This window comes from Sesamum indicum, linkage group LG11 (assembly GCF_026168435.1).
Source record: "Sesamum indicum cultivar Baizhima isolate 11 linkage group LG11, ASM2616843v1, whole genome shotgun sequence".
Lineage (NCBI taxonomy): Eukaryota > Viridiplantae > Streptophyta > Magnoliopsida > Lamiales > Pedaliaceae > Sesamum > Sesamum indicum.
In genome coordinates, this window is record NC_142667.1 from 14,103,365 (window position 1) to 14,125,720 (window position 22,356).

A 22,356-nucleotide genomic window follows, 5' to 3' on the forward strand; every position below is an offset into this window, starting at 1 on the left:
AGTGGGTTCCTTTGATTTGGGAAAGAAATCATAGACTAAAACGGAAACCAATAAAACGCAAAATGGTGAGGACTTAGGAACCACGACCACCCATATATTATACATCTGCTGATCTTTCGAGAGAGATATCATCACTCATCAGTAGCCCGCCCACGTGAGCCATTGGCCCACACAAGAAGATCAAAGATATTTTTTCAGGCACTAGCTAAATAGACGATGCAGCTGAGGAGGCAGGAGGTTCAGTAGACCCCACGCATCCAATCCATCCCATGCAATTATGCAACTTCTCTCTCTCCACACGTAGCTGCTTCTCCTTGGCCTTGCCCTTGAAGATACATACATGCTACTTACTCACACTCACTTATATATCTTATCACCACTCTTTTCACGGATTCCTTGGCACCTTGAACGCGGTGCAGATCTGCACAAGGAATTAGTTTAAAAATTGTGTTCAACAAGGAAAAAGGGGAAAGAGAACGGGGAAATCTTTTGGAGAAGAATGGTTTATACGTTACCTGGGGTGCGCCTGCCTACTGTGCCATCGGTGTACAAGCTTGGCAGCAATGGTGCGAGCTCGCATGGTGATATTAGGAATCCCCATCTCTCGTTTTTCTTGAAAAATAAATCTCATTCACGTAAGCGAGATCCCTTTTACACACTCTTGCTGTTCGTCTCTATATGTGCTTTTATTGATATGCGTGTTTTCACGTGGGGTGGTTGGTTGGATTAATTTTTTGTTGTTGTTTCGGATGTTATTCCTTTTCATTTTCTTCAATGGCGTCGTGGATTTTGTTCGTTTCGTTGTCAGTGGAGCTCGAGTGCAAATTTATCTGTTCTCGCATCGATCAGAGCTAAAGGGAATTGATTATGGAGTTAAATTGTGTTTTTACCGCAGTGACGCATGAGATGGTATGGAATAAAGTTTAATAGAGTAAACTCGAGTGAAATTCCGATGTAATTGATCCAATCATCAAGTTCTGATTGACGTTTCATGGTGCTTTGCGGGATCATCTTCTTTGTTGCATTCTTCATTTTGGATCTTTCGAATGATAAATGTGGCATTGCTGTTAAAATTTTCGCTTTCTTGATTAGTGGAACTTGTTGATTGGGTGAATATGCGATATTCTGTTGCTATTTTGGGTAGACAAGGTGGTTGATGGTTAGTGCAAATATTTGCAGAATTGGTCAACTGACCGAACTGTTTCTGGTGTTGGGTTCAGCCAAGTTTGGGCTAAGAGTAGATTAGGTCTAGCATTGTGGGGCGGATTCGAGACTGACTAAAACAGTTAAGCAAAATGAAGTTGCTTAAATAATGGATAGAGCTTCACTTTTCTCGGATCTTTATGGTGGATGGGATTCTGGACTGGTTATGTAAATTAAAAGAACACAAGTTGTTCAAAGTGAGGTGAAGCCGAACTAATTTGGATTCTTTCACAGGGATGAAGCTTATGGTTGCTAATTGTTATTATTCCATTGGCCTCCTTTCTGGTTAAAGTTACAAAGAAAAATATTCTTCCCACCCTTTTATATTATGCTGTAATTACCATTCTAGAGTGATTTGGCTAATTTGTTATTGCTTGCAGGTAAGATTTTTTGTGGAAAGACCTATGAGTCTGGATCCCAATCTTCTACAGCAACCGCATCAGAGAAGGTCCTTGTTCCAGGCAATGAGAACGATGACTCCACTTCTCCAACAGAACAATTTGAGGACCCCAAGATAGTGTCAGATAATCCTGAGGCATGTCAGCATGAAAAAGAATACAGAGTAAATCGAGCGAAACAAAGTGGGAAAGAACATAGAAAAAAAATTAACACAAAAAGTCAAGGAAAAGATATCACATAAACATTTACTGCATTTCCAATCTGGAGGTTCAATTTGACATAAAAACCCATCAAAATTTGCAGTTGTGTTTAGGAGCTGCTTGAGCTGCTATAATTTAGTAGAGTTCTCCCATTGTTGTCATCGAAAATCCAAAACTTCATTTTGTCTGCATAATAGTTATCTAATTACATAATTTATGCATCCTTTTACTACATTATGCATGTTATAAAGACAACCGTAAGTCAGGGTATTTTGCATGGGAAATGGGTATTGAACTTCCTGTAGTCTGTTGTTAACAAAGGTGAAAGGAAGAAACCAAGGTCTTTGGCTGGAAAAATTTGACACTGTTTTTCTTTTCCAGGCATAAGTTTTGCATAATTTGTCGCAAAAACTTTTGTAAAATGGTTTCATCATTGATTAGAAGATGTAATAAAAGGATAAGAAAGTATTACTACAAGAATTAAGCTCTACTACTTAGCCTGCTGTATAATTGAAGGCAGGAGGCTTAACTTCTGTAGCTTATGATTTAGGTTATAGTCCTATCCCTTTTCCAGTTTAGCTTCATTAGGGTAAGGAAGGTCGTGATGTTGACTGCTAATTCTAATTTGAAAGTTCAGTTGACCAATTTTCAGACTGTGCCTTGTACTTAAACTATAAGGAGGATTTAAATAAGAACTTAAGCTAAGAGTTGATGATGTAAGTTTTTAGAAAATATGGAAAATTAATTTGACCTAAGTTCTACTAAGTTACTGCCAGTATTCCTGGGCCCTTGCAACACATGAACTTAATATCAAAGCAAGTTATAGACTTAAAATTTATTTAGAGCACAATGTAGAGCCAAAATTCTGTGGGAATATGATTTGTTTGTTGTGGAAGCTACTTGTCAGGTGCCGCTTGAAAGTTGAAGGACTTTGATATTTAAATGTTGCTACAAGATAGCTAAGCGTTTGTAAATGATTGATTCTTAGGGTAATAAAGCAGATAAAGAAAATTAGTTCAATTTCTTGTTGGTTCCCATAGTGCAATTATACACCAGCACGTGTATTCTATTGAATACATGTACTAAGCTGTTGACATTTGGACATTCGAGTTTCTCCCTTTGCTTGGTTCTGAAAGTTTACATAGAAAGAACTGACATATTGGTTACAAATTTAGTGAATAAGAATCATGTTCTGTTGCTCTGCCTTGCATCTTGTGTTTTCTTGAGCTCCAGACTTCTCATTGCATATTACAGCAAATAACTCACATCTATATTTTGAGTGCCTAATTTCCTTTTCCCTTGATAAGATTTTTGAAGGAAGGGAGATGCATTTCATCTGAATATTGATGCTAAACATGCTCAAGCATGCCTAATTCTTGGAAGTTTTCTTCTATTTAAATGTAGCTGACCCGGGACATTTAGCCTCTGGGGCTTCAGTCCTCTGTCATTTATCATCCATGCTTTAGTTCTTCCTTAACGTTTTTATACCGTACACATTAAACCTGCATTTCTTACTTTGTTATTCACTGTGTATGAACGAATATCTAAATCAGCAATATCTTCCCTCTTCACTGATTCATCTCCCCTTGTGATTTTTTCCCCTTAGATATTGGGTGGTGTTGAAAGTTCAGAAATGGAACATGAAACGGAAATTGAAGAGGAAAAAAACTTGGTTGAGGAAAGCAGTTCCAGTGATGCCATTAGAGGGGAAGACTCTATCTCTGAACAAATACTAGATGGAGATGTTAATGCAAAATCTGAAGGAACATCAGACTCAACATATAAAACAATAAGTGATGAAACTTCCAGGGTCAGAGAGACGGTCATCCGTCAACCTGGAATTGGTCAGAGGATATATGAGATTGATCCACTTTTGAGCAATCATCGTGAACATCTTGATTATCGGTTAGATTGTTCGATCAATTTTGCTAAAAAAATTTGTCTACCACAATTAAATCTGCTATATGAATGATATATTTTAGACTCTTAAATTTTATGTTTGTCTGAGAATATCTGCATTTTTTAAACTTAAATCTCCTTATAGCACTCTTTTGTTGTGATGCATGGTAGAATCTGTTTCATTTGTCCGCATTTCAGAAGTTGATTGATTTGATTGTCTTACTACATAATATTGTCTTTTACAGGTATGGCCAGTATAGAAGATTGCGCGATTCAATTGACAAGAATGAGGGTGGACTGGAAAAGTTTTCTCGTGGTTATGAAAAACTAGGTTTTAATCGCAGGTGCACTTTCCGTCTGTTCAACGTGTGATTTTGTTACTCTGAATATGTTGGACAGTCTTCCGAGGACAATCACAGTTTAAAACATGCGTGCACCTGATGAATCAGAAACTTTTTATGTGCATTTGGTATCACGTGTTTCTTGTAATTAGTCAACTGCTTTTGATTATTGACACCCAATTATGTGATGAAGTAATGTCTATATCTTAGTAATAACTGTAATACTACTACCATAGAAGTGATTAGTTTCTACCTACTTCACAAACAACATGGTGGAAAGCTTACCTGCTAGATATTTAGGTTCTATGTCGGCATCTTCTTAGCACCATTAACATACTGTAGCAGTGCAATTTTCTTTATCTAACATGATAAAACACCAGTTAGAAAAGATCTCTTTGACACCTTTGTACATGTGTTCTGGAGAAGGAAGGAAATATTATGTGCTTGTGGGATTTTAAATGCAAAAGGATTGCACGTATATCAGAGTAACGATATACAGCAAATGTAGCAGCCAGGGTTTTGTACCAGCTCAGGTTTATTCCTTAATTATTTACCTGTAAGACAAGGTTATGTTGATTCTTGGCAGAACCAATGAGAATGTTGAAGTGTGTTTGAAATGTTGATGATTGAATTATGAGAAACAATAGTGCTTCTTATTCATATGGTAATCATTCTTTTATTAACTCTAGATGGTATGATTCAGTGATCCTGTTTCTGTAAATTCCATAGCTTTTGCTTGATAATAGAATTTTAATCTTAAGGTGTGTCAGTACTAATTTCCTTTAAATTGTATTGCCAGTGAGACAGGTATTACTTACAGGGAGTGGGCACCTGGGGCCAAGGTTAGTAATTTTGGTGTAACTGGAACTAGATTTCTCTGTAGTTCTACATATCCTTTTCATCACTCAAAATAATAGTTTTGAACAAGCAGCTGTTCTTTAGACTTATATTTGCTCGTAAACATTCTTTTTTTGGTTCTGAAACATGCTGATGCTGTAAACTAGTGTCCTTGTGATTTGCGGCTTAAGCATAGATTTTGTCACAAGTGATGCATGTGGTAATAGGGCATACTGCTGCCAAAGTAGCAGGTCATAAATCAAGTTGACACCTCCGGGCTGCTGTTATTATGGGTTCCTTTTATGTCAACTCTCACCTTTTCTAACTCAATTAATGATTATTATACATTGACAATTCGTTATGCACCTGCAGTGGGCTGCACTTATTGGAGATTTCAACAACTGGAATCCTAATGCTGATGTTATGACTCGTGTAAGCTTCAATTCCTTCTTTGTATATCACACAGTCATTGAGAAAAGCTGGAGTTTTATTCATTAACTACACGAGTAGGTCTCTTCTGCTCAACAGCTCAAATTTTTCCAGTTACAAGCTGTTTCTCTATCTTGATGTTATAGTATTTCTAGAACACTACCGTATCTTGTTATTTACCTTCCTTGTTAAGACTGTTCTATTTCCTTCACATTATTAGACTTACCGAACATTTTAACAGGATGAATTTGGCGTTTGGGAGATATTTTTACCAAACAATGTGGATGGGTCTCCAGCTATTCCCCATGGTTCCCGTGTAAAGGTAACATTTATTGATGGGATGAGGTACAGCCTCATGAAGATTTGCAGGCCTATTTTCTCAATAGTCCAATTGAATAACAAACGATAATCTCTTATTGATAAACTTCACTTAGTAGAAGACTCTAGGCATGCCATTGCTCATTTTCTGACTGCTTAACAGCATTGTAGTTTATTGCACATGACCAAATAATCATTGCCATTGTGTGGACCTTTGCTCTCTGTGGTATACACAGATGGACAGCCAGCTTGCTATGTTGTTTACCAATATATTTTAATTTCAGATTCGTATGGATACTCCATCTGGCATGAAAGATTCTATTCCTGCTTGGATAAAGTTTTCCGTTCAGGCTCCTGGAGAAATTCCATATAATGGAGTATATTATGATCCACCAGAGGAGGTACTTACAATTTTCTCTACTGTTTATGTTTGATTTGACATTATTGACTATTGGATAAACTGATGAGATTTATGGAAGATGGGGGACCTGGGGAAGCAAAAAAGTGAAAAAATAAATAAATTTCTTGTTAGATTTTAATTTTTTATTTGCTGCATGTTTACCCGTGTACATAGGAATCCAAAGGTGCATTAGTCATGAATGTGCAAATTTAAAGGGCACATAGGAAATACTTGTTCTCTGTTCAAAAGTCACAATGCTTCTTTTGTTTGTCAGGGTTAAATGATGATTTACCTGGTAGTATTTGTGTCTTCTATTCTTCTCAACTTTGGATGCACTTTATAATATTTTTGCAGGAAAGGTATGTTTTTAAACATCCTCGTCCGAAGAAACCAAAGTCACTCCGGATATACGAGTCCCATGTTGGAATGAGTAGTAAGGTGTGCGTCTCTTCTCTTTCCTATAATATATATTTCCATGTTCCATCATTTCCTCTTCAGTGCCTCTGTGTTGATTTACGAACAATTTCCCTTTTCCCAAAATCTGCAGTAAACAGATTACTGGGAGGGTCATGCTAAAGATTCGCTTGTTAATGATACACGATCTGATAGAAGCATCTTTAGATTTGCACTGAGAAACCTTTGATTATTGAATCCAAATGCACCAACAATGCTAGCAATTATTTAATTGATTATGCATAATTTGGTCAACACATGTTGCACTGAAAACCACCTAAGGATAAGCTCTTAAGATAGTGTATGCTATAATTGATTCTTGGTGGGATCTTCAACACCATCAACACCAAGTGCTAAAAGTTTTCTTGGCAGAAATACATGTCTGCTTCTCTTAAGGTTCATGATGCCACAAGAAGTTCGCAAACTTAACCAAAATAGTTGATGATTTCCTAGCTAGTTTGAAAAATTTAGGCTTTTATATCTTTTATATTGTTCCCAAGTTCTAATAGTCAGGTACTTAGTATCTTAACTGGGTTATGCTATATTCTTGACCTTGGATGCAGGATCCTGTGATCAATACATATGCCAACTTCAGGGATGAAGTGCTCCCTCGCATCAAGAGACTTGGGTATAATGCTGTTCAGATAATGGCAATTCAGGAGCATTCATATTATGCAAGTTTCGGGTAAAATGTGCCTCTCACTAGCTGTTATGTAGTTTGGTTTTGTTAGTATAAAGTGTAGTAGTTGTGCAAATTCCTGTGAATTCTCTTCTTCCACTCTTCCTTTTTTGGCTTCTGGCTTCTGACAGAATTTTGTCTTCACTTCCTTATCTCAGTTACCATGTGACAAATTTCTTTGCACCAAGCAGTCGCTTTGGGACTCCAGATGAGCTTAAGTCTTTAATAGATAAAGCTCATGAGCTGGATTTGGTTGTTCTCATGGATATTGTGCACAGGTATAATTAAATTTCCACGATATAATATCTATGAAGTATAAATCTGAATTATTTAGTGCATAAATGCAGTCGATGTACATTATGTTCCCTAAGGATAGTCCACAACAGTAGTAGAGAAGCTCAGTTCAATTTTAAGTACCATTTTCCATTCCAGATATCTGTTACTCTTGCATAGATTATGACATTCCATAAGATTGCGGAAAATTATTCCAGGAAGCTGCGACAGTTTGAATGATGACACCAATTCTAGTTCATTTCTTTTACTCTCTATGTGCTTGCAAAATCAAATGTTTCCTTAGAAGCATAATTATATATTTACCAGTAAACGTGTTACAAAATAGCAACCATCATAATGCGGTGATTCTCAGTGAAGCAACATGGTACTGTTACCAAATTAGAAATGGACACTTAAGTAAGAGGGTGTAATGAGTTCCTCCATTCAAACCCAATCAGTTGGAAAAAAATATTAACACAAGTAAATCAGATTGACTATTTTAGATCTGACTATTGGTTTCTTATGGTAATGCAACCATGTACTGGATTTTAAGTATAACTGTGGGCCATTAACCTGCATCTAATTGAAACAGCAAACATACTTTTACAATGTGTTTGATTTCACATGGTTATAGCTGTTTTCTTCTCATTCTTGATCCAATATGCTGCAGCATTTGACTTATGTTGTGAGAATTTTTAAGATCTTTTCCTTCTACCATCAGGACAACATTATTCATGGCCTTCTTTAGCTCCTAATTTTTTTCAAATCACATTCATCAAAACAAGGCACTGGAATCTGATATTAACAAGGTGGTCAATTTTATCTTCTAGCTGCTCTCTGTAAAAGTAGAGAGGCATTGGCGTGAAACTATATTTGTTTTGTTTTCAAACCTGGTTTGTCTTTTAGTGATAAAACATGAAACATCTTCTGAACATGATTGGCGATACAGATGATATCCTTGGCTACCTAGTATATGTTGAATTTCATCAAAGCTAAGTATGCTATTTATTTCCTTCATGAGTTTCACATAGGATCCAAGTTGCAGCTTTTCTGTATGAACTACTTTAATTTACCCATCTGCTTTGCAAACACTAAATAAGTGGAAAAAGATGGGCACAGACTTTCATGCTAGTGTAATCAGGAAAGAAACTATGGAAAGTGTGTGCATGGTGTTGGGGGGTGGGGGGATGAAGGTAGTGTAGTATATTTTCATTTGAAGAAGCTATGCAATAAGGAAATTATACTGATTCTGTGTTAGCAATTAAACCCTCTTTTGTGACACTTAGGCATTCCTTTGACTTTCAAACATATAGAGCTTGGATCATGAGCTGTGCTACTGTTTTCTTTGTACAAATCTTCTATCATCTACCTAACCATTGAAGTTCTCATGCTGAATTAAGATATCCAGCCCAATTTTATGGAGAAACCCAGGTGGTAACTGTTTGGAACACATTAATCGGATTAGATAAAAATATAATTATTGAAATTTAATGCTTTTAGTCTTTGAGAGGCTATTGAGTTGTTTTAAAACATTTAATCAACTTCGTGTCTCAAAATTGCTTTTTTGCCTTGTACAGCTTTAGTTGTCTGGAATAGCGGGATTTAAAATGGTCCTTGATACATGGTTGCAAATTATCTGTTGCATAATATGTCTTCCAAGTCGTCTTCGTCCATAATCCCCGCCCCACCACCCTAACCCTTTGCCCTTGGTCCTCCCTTTTCTGTTGCTTATCTTTGGATTAAATTATGTCTCGATTGAAGAAATTTTTTCATCTTTATCGTTCAACTGAAAAAAGTTCAATATTTCCAGCCACGCATCGAAGAACACTTTGGATGGATTGAACATGTTTGATGGCACTGATAGCTGTTACTTCCACTCTGGACCGCGGGGTTATCATTGGATGTGGGATTCTCGTCTGTTTAACTATGGACAATGGGAAGTATGTACTTTCTGATGTCAGAAGTTACAATAGAATATGTGAATATTTTTAGTTTTGCTTCAATAATATTATTTGGCATCTAATATGATTTTAACCCTAGGTTTTAAGGTATCTCCTCTCTAATGCAAGATGGTGGTTGGATGAGTACAAGTTCGACGGTTTCAGATTTGATGGTGTGACATCAATGATGTATACTCACCATGGTCTCCAGGTACTGCCTTATTGGTTAGTAGCAGCATGTTATTGCTAATTGATTGAGTAATGTGGTTTATGACATGATTAACATGTATGTTACAGGCCTAAAGTGGAAGTATTTAAAATCATGAATACTCTCAGCTTGAAAACACATCCTGTGTTGCTGAACAAGTCTGTTTCATAAATCTGATAATCGTTGCTTCACATTTCATATCAATTAAAAATATGATGGTAGGATAGGATGACATCAAGTTCTTTTTTTGGAATATTCACTTAGGTCATTCAGAAAATGGGGTTGCCTGTCCCCGAGGTCTTTTCTGTGCTTAGGAGATGATCTTTTTCTTAATCATTTATAATTTAGGATGTCGCCCCGTCAATTTTCATCCTTTTGCTGTCCTGTGTTCCTCTTATGCATTTAGATGTTTAATTAAAAAAACAGTCAATCATTTGTTACTAAATGACAATCATGTTGAAAATAAAACAAGTATGAAATCTCAGTTTTGATTGTACACATTGTATGTCTGGTTCTCAGTGGGGTCATATACTGTGAACCGTCCTATTCTGTTTTAATTGTTAGGAAACTGTAAATTTGATGTGGTGAACTACCTTAAGATGTAAATTTATTATATGAACGCATGATTTCTAGCTTTATGAATATTCTGATTTGCACATGCCCCGTCATAGAACATCCAGTTTTCTGAAAATCATTTGAGCATATTTTGTTTCTGTTTGCATCTTCTACTCTTCGATCTTATCCATGTGATATCCAGACTAATATATTTGTTTTGTTAAAAGACGGAATTTACTGGGAACTACAATGAGTACTTTGGATACGCAACAGATGTCGATGCTATGGTGTACCTGATGCTGGTTAATGATCTCATTCATGGGCTCTTTCCTGAAGCCATAACAGTTGGTGAAGATGTAAGATTGTTTATTTCATTTAAAACAATGTATGCCCTGCCTCATTTATTTGTTTCCATTTGTTTTGGTCATTGTTCAAAAGGTTTCTTGGGCCCCTTCTTGGGGAGGGATGGGAGTATATAAAGCTGGGTTTTTTAAATCTTCTCTTTCCTTGTCTCCTTTGATGCTCAGATAAATAAAGTATGAAAAGAGGCTCTCCCATTGGCTAGTTACTTTCTGCTATAAGAAATTCGTCTTAATATATCTCTTCACGAATACTAGTATGTTTTAATGAACTCATTTACTCCCCATGCTACTTGGCTATCTTTTTTGAGTCCCATTTCTCTGCTTCCAACAAAAACTGACCAGACAATTTCACTTTTTAATATTTGAATTTGTAGACATGCATATAAGCACATACATCATTTTATCTTGCATAAATGAGAAGTTTATTGCATTTGTCCTTATAAGAACTAAAATATAGAGCTGGGACATGATGAATATTTCTCAAACTGAACCGTCATGTTGGAGGTAGTAGAAGATTTGACCTATGTGAAAGGGAAGTGGATAGGTATCAATAACAGAGAACAAAGCTCAGTGAGTTCGTAAGTTAGCAGAAAAAATTCATTTAGGCTCTGGTCATATTTATTCCTAACTTGAATTTATTCAATCCTTATGATATTTTCTGTGGGGCTCAATGATTGCTGCTATTGAACTCAGTGACTAATTTTTTCAAATTTACTTTGTGGGACATGTAAGTTACCACCTTTGCTTTGCACCATCAGAGATTAAAACATTTGCAGGCAACTTTGTTTACTGTGCCTCTCAACTTCTCAACCCCAGTTAGGGCTATTTCCAACTTGAGAGGGAAACAATGAGAAAAAAGAAGGCAGCTTTGAACAGTTAATCACCCAGGTGTTTTAGTGAATGTAATGAGCAGGAAGAGAGGGGACTCGTAATATGGACAAAAAAGAATTACTTTTGGTACCACCTCTCTATTAGCTGTCTGATCCTTCCGTTTCATCTTTCTTCTGCTGCCCATACACACAATGAAGGCGGTTAAACACTTGCTATTTGCTGAAATACACCAAGCAAAATCTGGAAAAGTACTGAGAGTATTTTTGTTGATGAAATGGGATAGTTGTTGAATGGTGTGATTTTCGGACCAGTGGTGCATTCCCATGCATGCTTTACACCATGTTAGCTTACCAAAATGTATGCATAATTTATTGCGCCTGTGATTTATGTGTTGTATCTTTTATTTTACGGTTATGGATTTTTTTAGATTTAGAGAAGTGAAGCAATTAATTTTCATCTCCACTTTTTGGTGTTTTCTTGTCCCTGATAAAAAATAAGAAGGCACTATTGATAACATTTTATGCATGCATATTCCAATGCTTTATTAGTAAAACATTCATTGTTTTTGTAAAAGGATATTAACTTTGTGAATTAAGTCGTTAGAAAATTTCTGTGAGTTTCAGGTCAGTGGCATGCCAACTTTCTGTATTCCTGTTCAAGACGGTGGGGTTGGATTTGACTATCGCCTACACATGGCAATTGCTGATAAGTGGATAGAAATTCTCAAGTATGTTGCCCTTGAAGCTCTGAAATGAGTATTATCTGACTTTTTCCTCGGGTTATTGTTTGTGCATGAGGAGATTAGAAAAAGTGCTTGATGCAGATTCTACAAAATGGAGTCCTGTTTTACTTGATTTCCTTTTCTGTCCCTCGGGGTGAGGAAGAAAAGGAGCATGAAAAATACACAAGACCAAACAACTAAACAAATTTCATCTGCTTCTAGGTTCAATTAAATGCATTTTAAGTTGTCACTGAACAAGATGAATTGCTAGCTTTTTCTATTATTGTTATCTAACTCAATGCATGTTGGTTAACCATAAATTTGGATATTGCTTATAAACTACTCGTGTTTATCTCTCTTTTACTTGTATTATTTAATGCAGGAAAAGGGATGAAGATTGGAAAATGGGAGATATTATACACACTCTTACAAACAGAAGGTGGCTGGAAAAATGTATTGCCTATGCAGAAAGTCATGACCAAGCGCTGGTTGGAGATAAAACTATTGCATTCTGGTTGATGGATAAGGTGACGCATACACGTACATTTACTTAATATTGAGCAGTTATATTTCTAACTGAAATCATGTCTGATTTTCATATACTTGGCTCTGATTTTTCACAATTTTTGTTAGAGCAGTTTTCCCTAAGACTGGGGACAGATATTTTTTGTTCAACTGAAAATATGATGAATCCTTTGTTCATTTAAGAAATAATGGTACAGTAGGCAGTGAAACAAATCAGGAACATTGTGCGGGAATAGGGATTAGTCAGACTACTTAATGATAGCAAGTAATCCATGTATCACAAGCCATTGTCTAACAAACTCCATCATAATTGCTTCCTCTTTTATTTCTGGATGTGCTTTCTTTTTACTTTTCTAAAGAGACATGAAATTATATATTTGCAATAGTCAGTGACAGCAAAAAGGAAATCTTTTAAGAAATAATGCACGTTCACTTCAGATTTAAGCTTATTGTTGTTTTTTGAATCTTGTTTGCAGGATATGTATGAGTTCATGGCACTGGATAGACCATCTACTCCCTTAATAGATCGTGGAATAGCCTTACACAAAATGATAAGGCTTATTACAATGGGGTTAGGTGGAGAAGGGTACCTGAATTTCATGGGAAATGAATTTGGACATCCTGGTATGTTTAAATTGTAATACTTGTTGCAAGAATTGAATTATAAATTACTTTTATGTTTTATGTATCTGAAAATTTTACTTTTCAATTTTAACACACAAAAGTCTTGTCATAACCCTTTCCTCTTTTAAATCAGAGTGGATAGATTTTCCTAGAGGCGATCAACATCTTCCTGGTGGCGCAGTTATTCCAGGGAATAACTTCAGTTATGACAAGTGCAGGCGTAGATTCGATCTGGTATACCTTGCTCAAACCTGAGCCAATTTATTTTGAATTTTAGGTTTCATCATGCAATTTCCTACTTTGCTTGGGCATTTGCTTAGATGATTAAGTGGTTTGCAAAAATGTCTGATTATCAGTCATGGGGTGGATGAAATAAGAGCCTGCAACTTTACTATTAAGGGGTGAAGCATGAAATTTCAGTAACTATGGGCTTATCTGACTAGATCTGGGGATGACTCTGAGGAAGACTAACCAAGGATCTGAGCTGTGGATCACACAGGAAAAATATCCTGGACAAGCAAAAGAGAGAACTAGTTAGTTTTTCATATCCTTAGATCTGGAAGATAAGGGTTATGATAATCAGATATGTAGAAGGGGATGCTTGGGCCTTATAGAGATGTCCTAAAGTAGCAATGGTGCTGTAAATGAATCTTAGTTGGCAGTAATTTTCTGTTGAAGCTAGAAGGTGTATGCTGCAAAGAAAGTTGACAGACTATGATTCATTAAAAAACTTTATAGAGTGAGAGGCTGTGGTAAGTGAGATGGAAGGTTCCAAATGCTATGCTGCTGAAAATAACAGGTGTAGCTGGGTCCCTGAAGAATGAAAACATTAAATGAAGAAAGTTGTCAAGACCTGCAGATCAGCAGTGCGTGGCAAAGTGAAATGGAACTTTAGGGTTTTTTGCTTCAGAGACTGACATTATCCGCTTGCTTGTGCATCCTGAAGGAGAATAAAATTCTTGATCTGACTCTATATTTCGTCAAAAAGGACAGATCTCAAACATTGTTGGTCAACAATGTCAGCAAACACCCCATGCCCTTGAGCTTCAATATCAATTCACAATTGCTAACAGTAGATAAATAATATATGAATGCATTCCATCATTTAAGTTTGGGTCTCATAGCTACTTATGCTTTGTCTTAATGCAAACTATGCATTTTGCATAATATAGTAGAAAAATGAGAAAATCAAAGTAGAAGGCTTGAATTTCCTCTTTTTTTGATGTTCATTGCACAGAGAAATCTTTTGACACTCTACCATATAATCACTTAAGATAGATCTCCGCAGCAAATGCATTTTTGTCTCCAATTTAACTTTGATGCATATTCAGGGTGATGCAGATTATTTAAGATATCGTGGAATGCAAGAATTTGACCAAGCAATGCAGCATCTTGAAGAAAAATATGGTGTATGTATTCCTTGCGCTTCTTGCTTTCATTAAATTTAAGTGATTTGCTGTTTCTTACGTGCAGAACTAACATTCATTAAAACAGATATTTTGATGGATTTGGAAATGCATAAACCGTAGATTTTCTCATGAAATGGTACACAAATTGGATAGTGACTCTGCAAGTTTGAATCCCTTTTCAAAGCAATTCCCAGGTCCATGAATTACATGTTGGCTTGGATCATTTTCTAAGTAATATTTCTTCCAGGTTAGGTCTTGAGGTTTTAGTAAAGAGTATGCATTTATCTTGTTTAACACCAACAAGATATTTTCGGAGACTGGTGAGAACTTTATACTTGTAATGTTGAGCATGCTCTTTACTAAAAAAACCCTCAATGACAGTAACCATTTCTGGTTGGCTGATGAAGTAACCAACTCTAAGCTAGTTTTAAAATATCCTTCTGAGGATGTAGATCATATGGGGTAAATTTGAAGCAAAATTGAATATACTTCATTCTGGATAGGTTCCAAGTTATTTCCCAAAAATGAAATGATGATTGCTTCTGGTTTCTCCTCTAGCAACACAAATTCTCGTAACAAAAATGTTTGGGGTGAGATTTTTAGAAAGGTTTCTGGGAAGAGGTTTTGTCCTAGAGTCTTGGAATTTCTATCATATATAATGGTGATGGGCTGGAAAAAGTTTCAACATGACACTATGTTCTTCTGTTCCTATTTCTAAGGACTACAACATTATGTCATCTTTATTTACGAAGTCTTGAGAAAGAATTTCAACAGATTTGCGGGCAACAGTATCTTTTCCTGTTTCCAATTGGTTGTTTCTACAGGACCTTGCGTTATTGGTAGATTCTCTTATTCCACTGCGTATTATCTCTAGCAGATTAATGGTTGAGGCTATATGGAGGTTGTTACAGCAATGGTGGGTGGTAGGACGCATAAGATGATTCAGAGGGGAAGGATTTCTTTTCTCTTTCCAGAAATAGTAATCAAACATTATAGAATGGTTCATCTCTAATGAACTGCTTCTATGCTATTGAACTTGTATCATTTACTACTCTTTTCTGGTTTAATGAGGTAGAAGATGGTTCTCTAGGTATTGGAGTCTTGAGGCAGCTTCATGTTCAAATTCCTGTAATCTCCTATTCTTTGCCACTGCAAAACGTCAGAGTAGGAAAACGGTTACTCTATATCCCAAGAGACCATGGGAAATTAGTTGCCTCAGAAATCAAGAACAGATAATTGTGGTTTCTCACCTCTTTTAGCAGAAGGTAGTAATTGACATAAATGATGGCTTGTATAACTTGCAAAACTAGTTATCCCAAGATTCATCAAGACTTCTAATTTACTACCAAAGTTATTGCTCTCAACCTCTCAAACTAACAGTTTAGGACAAGATGTTTGCTGACTTCAGTCTATTTTATTCCATGGTTATTGTTCAAGGCTTCCATTTTGAGCAAACTGCCCCTGGTTCCCCTCGATCATTGTTCTTCATGGTTACAAGTTTAACTTCGAATGTTTCTGCAGTTCATGACGTCAGAGCATCAGTATATATCAAGGAAGGATGAAGGAGATAGGATAATTGTTTTCGAAAGGGGAGACTTAGTCTTTGTCTTTAATTTCCATTGGAGTAATAGTTATTCAGATTACCGGGTAGGCTGCTTAAAGCCAGGAAAATACAAGGTATGTTGAGACAAACAAAATTCATTCTCTCAAGATTGTTGCTTTTGTTTTATTTTTCTTCTATTGTTGTTGATGTTGTTTCTATATCTAGTTCTATACACCTGCACAAACCAATAGCAGGAAGTTGTGCATAGTAAAATAAGTGCAATATTGAGAACTTCGTCCCTGTTAGGAGTTTTGTTCTCATTTATCGAATATCACTGACATAGAAAAGAGCCTTTTATCTGAGCAAAGGGTAGGGTCTTCCTGAACACAGTTCCAGCATCTTCCTCATCCTAGCTTCTGCCATTTGCATCCCATGTAGGCATTAAAATTGGCATTGGTTTATCATATGTAAGAAGGCTATTTTCTGACAAGAAAATATATATTTTGCTGCATTGTTGGTTTACCCTAAAAAGGAACTTCTGATGAGGCACCAATCTTCAGTTTTAGTCGTGCTTCTCTGGCTGGCCTTTGAAGAGTGCTGTTATACATGCTCCTGTAAGGCGACTACCCCATTAGGATACCCAAATTTGAGCAACAAATTACGATGATATGGATTTTACGAGCAGATGACAGTTTCCCATATAAGAGATGGCCCTATGAAGTTTATATATGGTCCTAAAGTCTAGAATGTGACGCCCCAACCAAAATTCTAAAATGCCAGAAACAGAACTATGTGTATTGCAGCGTCCAACATGATTGGAACCAAATTTAGATGAGAAACAATAGTGTGATTAATCAGTAAATATAGTTGGGAGGATACTTTATGGCCTACATTTGGCATAATATGAGGTGTTGGGAGACATGAAACTTGTATCTGCTTAGGTGCTCCTGATGCTTGATTATTTCCACCTATTTATTTTGCTCCTTGATCATGCATTTACTTGCACATCTTATTTTTCTGCTGAACGCTATGCAGGTTGTTTTGGACTCAGATGATCCATTATTTGGGGGCTTCAGCAGAATTAATCATGAGGCAGAGTATTTTACCTCTGTAAGCTGATATACCTATGTTTAAGTCACTTCTGACTGCTACATTTTGGTCAAATCTCTTAGATTCGACATTTTTTAATTTAATAAAACTCGAGTCTTGATCAATTATACTTTGTTCCATGTTCTAGAACTAATTTTTCTTCCATCCAGTAATTGAAAAAATTAAACTAGTTAATGTTTCCCTTTATGCTATTAACCAGAGACAAGTATTGCTTTAAAATTGCATATAATTTCATCTAGGTTTTAGTTGTCATTATTTATATTTTTGCAGGTTCATAGTTCATATCATATTTTGACATGTGATAAAATCAATATTAACTACTAGAGACTTTGGCAAGTCTCTTGTCAGCAACAAAGGGGACCATACGGTTGCTCATCAATTTAGTTTAACAAACTTTGTTGAAACATCATGCAAAAGTGGACAAGTTCTTTGTCCATCTAAAGAAAATGCAGATAAGTTTAGTTCAAACGAGTGTGGAATTGTAACATTTTAAACTCAGTATTTGCAAACTATGAATTTCCTGTTTGAAACCTATATATGGAGAAGGAAAAGATGTCCAGCTCAATAATTCTAGATTTGTTTGGAAAGTAAACCACTGGTTGATTTTTTGTATGTATGTTTAGATGCTGTATACAGTTATGCATGTTAGATTACCTTAATCTTAGTAGTCCCAGTAGTTGATACTGTGGGATGAACTGTTTTGCATGTGTAGACTTGTCAACACCTTTTCAACTCCCTCTCAGAAAAAAGAAAGATAAAGAATGACCGTGACATTTTCTTCAACCTGATCTTAACAGGAAGGGTTGCACGATGGCCGGCCTCGTTCTTTTTTTATCTATGCACCTTCTAGAACAGCTGTAGTCTATGCCTTGGCAGAAGATAAAGTGGAACCTGTTGATGCTGAAGTTAGTAAGATGTATGTAGCCGATTAGTACAGTTAGCTGTCTGGCTGACACTAGTTGATTTTGGTAACGATTGATCCATGCTGGTGCGCGCCTGTATCTGGGTTTCTGAACCAGTTGAAGAAGCAACTAAGAGGAGAAAAGACGGAAGTGTAGGGAGACCTGGTAAGTATATTAATGGCAGTAGTCAAGATTATTTTCAGGTACTTGTACGAGTATGAGCGACAGATGTTCATCTTGCTATATCCACGAATGTCAATCATTGCATCCAACGTTAGTATGGCCTCTGTACTTGTACAGAAGTCAACTTCCCTTAGCAATGCCTTCTTTCCCCCTAGTAAAGTTCCGTGTTATCTGCATTAGCAGCACATAATTATAGGCCATAGCACCATTTGTTTAAGAACTGCTCCTACTATTTTTCCCTGTTGAAATAATGAGAGCCCAAGCAAGTATAACGTGTCTTTTGTATGGTCTCTGTCTTGAAGCATGAACCATTTGCAATCACTGGCATCTTGGACATAGTATATCTTGTCCTCCATTGTAGTTGTTGCAAGCATTGCTCTTCCATACTAAGCGTTGTTTTGGCTGAAGGGAAATAGTTTCCTCCCGCAGTTAAACACCCATACTTTTCTGGCTACTTGGTTAGAAGAAACACTCTATTCAACAAAACTCTTTAATTTCACAATTCAACGTTTGGGGCAGTTCAGCTCACATCTATGTCATATACAACATAACTGCAACTTCAACTAGCATCACAAGAAACATGGAACAGGTACAAGTTGATGAAATCCAATGTTCACTTTCTTGATACTAGAAATCGATAATTTGAGTTTTATAATAGGCCCAAAATAATGAACAAACCCAAAGCATATAGTAATGTTCTATCCAGAAAGGCTATGCATATGTTACATCAACATGTAGCTTTTGACCATCCAAGGTCGTATGTTAGTCCACCTACATTCCGTGCACGTTTCTTTAGATACATTGCAAGAAAACATCAATAGAAAATTATGACATACACAACCCTCCTCTTGGACCATTAGAGAGCATCACTCCGAGTCTCCGACCAATTTGTACATCACACAATTGCACTTCTCAAGATCGAAAGAGATTCCACAAAAAATAGATGACAAAGGAAAATGATCACATAAAGAAATTGCAAGGAGAGAAAGAAAAAGACATTAACAAAGCAAGAAACTCAGAATAACTAAAAAGGGCACGAGACAGTGGAACATGTTTAGGAGTTTACGTCTAGAGTGGATGATAACACATTGATTAAGAGCTAACATAGCTAGCTTCTGAGGTAGAACTTTTTGGTAGTCGATGTAGCACACTTGTTGGGGACGACGTGGACATTGACGATCTCAATGCCTCAGCTAATGGTCCCCCCATCGGAGCCACCCTACCAGTCTCCCATGCAGTTGCCCAATTCAATTGAGGCCTCTCCCTTTCACCACTCACAACCCTAGACTCGTCCCCATTGCCTGTGCCAAGCTTCAAGGAGAAGTCTGATGATGGGTTTCCAGGCATCGATATGGACAAGTTGGTGGCAGACACACTCTCCGTCTCGTGAAGTGATTTAGGCCAATCGTCAAAGAAATGTCTAAGGGTGCGACCGCCGGCCCCTTGGCCACCATTTTGAGCTTCAAATGGAGACTTTGTCTCAACTATGGAGTCCAAAGTCCTGCAAGAATCATCACACTTTGGAGCCTGAGTTACAGTGAAAAGAACAAGTTGAATGGTAAAAACTGGTTTACATAATGAGGCAGATAACAAGTGGCTGGGGGTAAGTGCGAGCACAATCAAGAAATATCATAAAAAGGGTCCTACCAAGAAAACAGTGGTGGGTCATTACCCGCACCATTGAGACAGTAAAAGGATCCAAAGTGAATCCATTTTGAGGACCCCCAGGATCCAACAGCAAGAAGAAAAAGTTGTTTGAGAATATCAAACAACTTCAATGTTGTGACTTTGATCATTTTATATCAAGCTTTATTTACTTTCTTCTTTTTGGGAAACAGGGATTCCCCTATAATAACTATCTTCCATACCCTGGGAAAAACCCATCAAATAAGTAGCCGGGTCATCCAGATTTTTTAACATTTTAATACACCACATATTCATCATTGAAAATTACAAGAATTTTTTGTTAGTTTTTAAAAGTTACTATAATTACAAAGATCACCTTGAGTATATAACTTTAGTACTAAATAGTTAATTATTTGATTGTAACATGTGGCATATGATTCCTCAAATCTTTCTTTTTCCTTTAGTTAGTATAAGACAGGGATGGTCTTGAATGTTGTCCTAGTGTATGATGTCCTACTTCCAAAGGTCATCCTCAATTTTAAGAAATATTACTATACACTCTAAAATTATACTTCTAATTCCAAAAATCAATCTTGACCCAAAACTTCAATTTATCTAATTTTTCTTGATTTTGAAATTAATAAAGGCTCTAAGTATAGGGAAATTAATTAGCTAGAATAGTATTGATGTAAGTATACCTTGGATTGAGGTGGAGAAGATCCTTGGAAGGCGAAGGCTCCGACAGACTAAAACGAGGGGCGCCACCACCAACAGCAGTAGCCATTACTCCTTCAGTAGCGGAATGGTTAGTTTTGAGTGCTTCTCCGCCACCATTCCCGCCGTAAGTGGTGGTGGTGATGGTAGTGGTGGATGTGGGGATTTCCACAGGCTTTCTTGAACGATTTCGACCGCGGTGCATGTGGCGCTCGCAGTATTTCTGCCCCGCCACCACATCCCTCGAGCACCGCCATTTCTTCCCATCAGTTCTTCGGCATCTCCCTGGCTCAGGATCCATGGCTGCCCTCCCCCAGTACCCCGATTGCACCACTGATTTTACCATACGCGTACATTTTTAAGCACAAAATACACAACAGATAAAAAATTCGAGAATAATTCCAAAATATTAAGATCATGAATTGGAAAAAATCAAGACAGTATATTAAGATCAGCAAATGAATCGAGAATTTCAACATGAAACCTTAAAGCAGATAGGAAAGAGAAACCATATTCTTTACTTATAAGCTGAAGGAATGCAATCGAGAAAGATGAGATGGGGGGTTAACTTACGAGGTGATTGGTAATGCGGGTAGTACTGATGAAGAGAGTTGCAGAGGTAATATGGAGAAGAAGAAGAAGAAGAAGAAGGAGAAGAAGTGATGAGACTTTTCTTGACAAGATGGAGAAGTTCAGGAGGAACAGCAGCGCCAGATATCATATGCCTGAAGATCAAAGCTTGAAGTTCAAGCTCCTGCCATTGGGCCAAGCTGAAGTAGCTCCCCATCCCTGATCAGAAACCATGTGCCCAAGTTAAAACCACCACACCCCATTAATAATCAAACTTGTAAGCTAAAAAATGCATCAAAACAATTTCTAGTTTGTGTGTGTGTGAGAGAGAGAGAGAGAAGTGTAAGTACTGGGAAGTTTGGTGACAGAGATTGTGGATGAAAGATTATCAGAAGAGTATGCTGACAGGTTGGTGGTGGGTTCAGGTACAAACAAGGGGAGTGCAGAAGAAGCAGAAGCAGAAGCAGGTGGGTGATGAGAGTGAAGGAGAAGTCTTGGTAGCTTTGGAGATGGCGTTTCTTGCTCTTCTCCTTCTGACTCATCTCTCCATTGCTTCAGATTGAAGTCCATGGCAAAAAGCAAACAGTCAGAGAGAGAAAGAGAGGATTTTGTAGGTTTAGTTTTGGTTGGTTGGTAAAAACTTGTGTTTGGTTTGATGAGAGCATGTTAAGAGAAAGTCATTGGTAAAAAGTCTTTTTACATGGACTTCCGTATCTACACTTTATATCTCTTTATTCTTTTTCACACCACATACATACCACTCTTGTGCAATTTGACAACCTTGATATAACCGACAAATTGACGTTTTTAATAATATTTCCTTAAAATCGTTTCTAGCATCCATCCTAATCTTGTGTGAGTAATGCACGTACTACATTTGTTACTTTTCCAGAATTTAAAATGGAAGTGTTATATCAACTCTCCTGTTTCAAACATTTTCAGGCAATGAGTATGCAACCCAGTCTTGAGAGAGAAAAAAAGACAGTCAGACAAGACAGTTGCAAGAGAAAGTAAGAAAGAAGAAAACCAATAAACAAAATAAAAAGATAAGAAAGAGTAAAGGCCAAGAGAAGAGGTGGGGTACGTAGAGACTACTCTGTGT

The 22,356-nt window shown here is 36.9% G+C and overlaps 2 protein-coding genes across 5 annotated transcripts; one reads left to right on the forward strand and one right to left on the reverse strand.

The window, feature by feature from the left end:
• The first annotated feature begins 252 nt into the window (after positions 1–252).
• On the forward strand, positions 253–18,629 carry SBE2.2 (starch branching enzyme 2.2). Of its 3 annotated transcripts, none has more exons than XM_011096099.3 (22): positions 257–635; positions 1,584–1,765; positions 3,409–3,707; positions 3,947–4,045; positions 4,842–4,884; positions 5,252–5,311; positions 5,550–5,630; positions 5,911–6,027; positions 6,381–6,464; positions 7,043–7,164; positions 7,317–7,436; positions 9,242–9,371; positions 9,472–9,582; positions 10,362–10,490; positions 11,951–12,054; positions 12,431–12,575; positions 13,050–13,197; positions 13,331–13,431; positions 14,529–14,606; positions 16,128–16,283; positions 17,185–17,259; positions 18,057–18,629. In XM_011096099.3, the coding sequence occupies exons 1-22, from the start codon at positions 500–502 to the stop codon at positions 18,189–18,191; spliced, it is 2,655 nt and encodes an 884-aa protein (XP_011094401.1). In that variant the 5' UTR covers positions 257–499; the 3' UTR covers positions 18,192–18,629. The 3 variants fall into 3 exon arrangements, 2 of the variants coding, with proteins under 2 accessions (XP_011094401.1, XP_011094402.1); XM_011096100.3 differs by having other exon boundaries at positions 258–635; positions 1,584–1,738; XR_016062897.1 differs by lacking the exons at positions 17,185–17,259; positions 18,057–18,629 and adding an exon at positions 15,484–15,871 and having other exon boundaries at positions 253–635; positions 16,128–16,266.
• Positions 18,630–19,342: 713 nt separating this feature from the next.
• LOC105174108 (growth-regulating factor 3) lies at positions 19,343–22,356 on the reverse strand. 2 transcript variants are annotated; one of them, XM_088875781.1, is made up of 4 exons: positions 22,339–22,356; positions 21,258–21,473; positions 20,669–21,017; positions 19,343–19,845 (listed from the first exon to the last, which is right to left on the reverse strand). In XM_088875781.1, exons 2-4 carry the CDS (start codon positions 21,469–21,471, stop codon positions 19,437–19,439), a joined length of 972 nt encoding a protein of 323 aa, XP_088731907.1. In that variant the 5' UTR covers positions 21,472–21,473; positions 22,339–22,356; the 3' UTR covers positions 19,343–19,436. The 2 variants fall into 2 exon arrangements, with proteins under 2 accessions (XP_088731907.1, XP_011094403.1); XM_011096101.3 differs by lacking the exon at positions 22,339–22,356 and adding an exon at positions 21,605–21,990.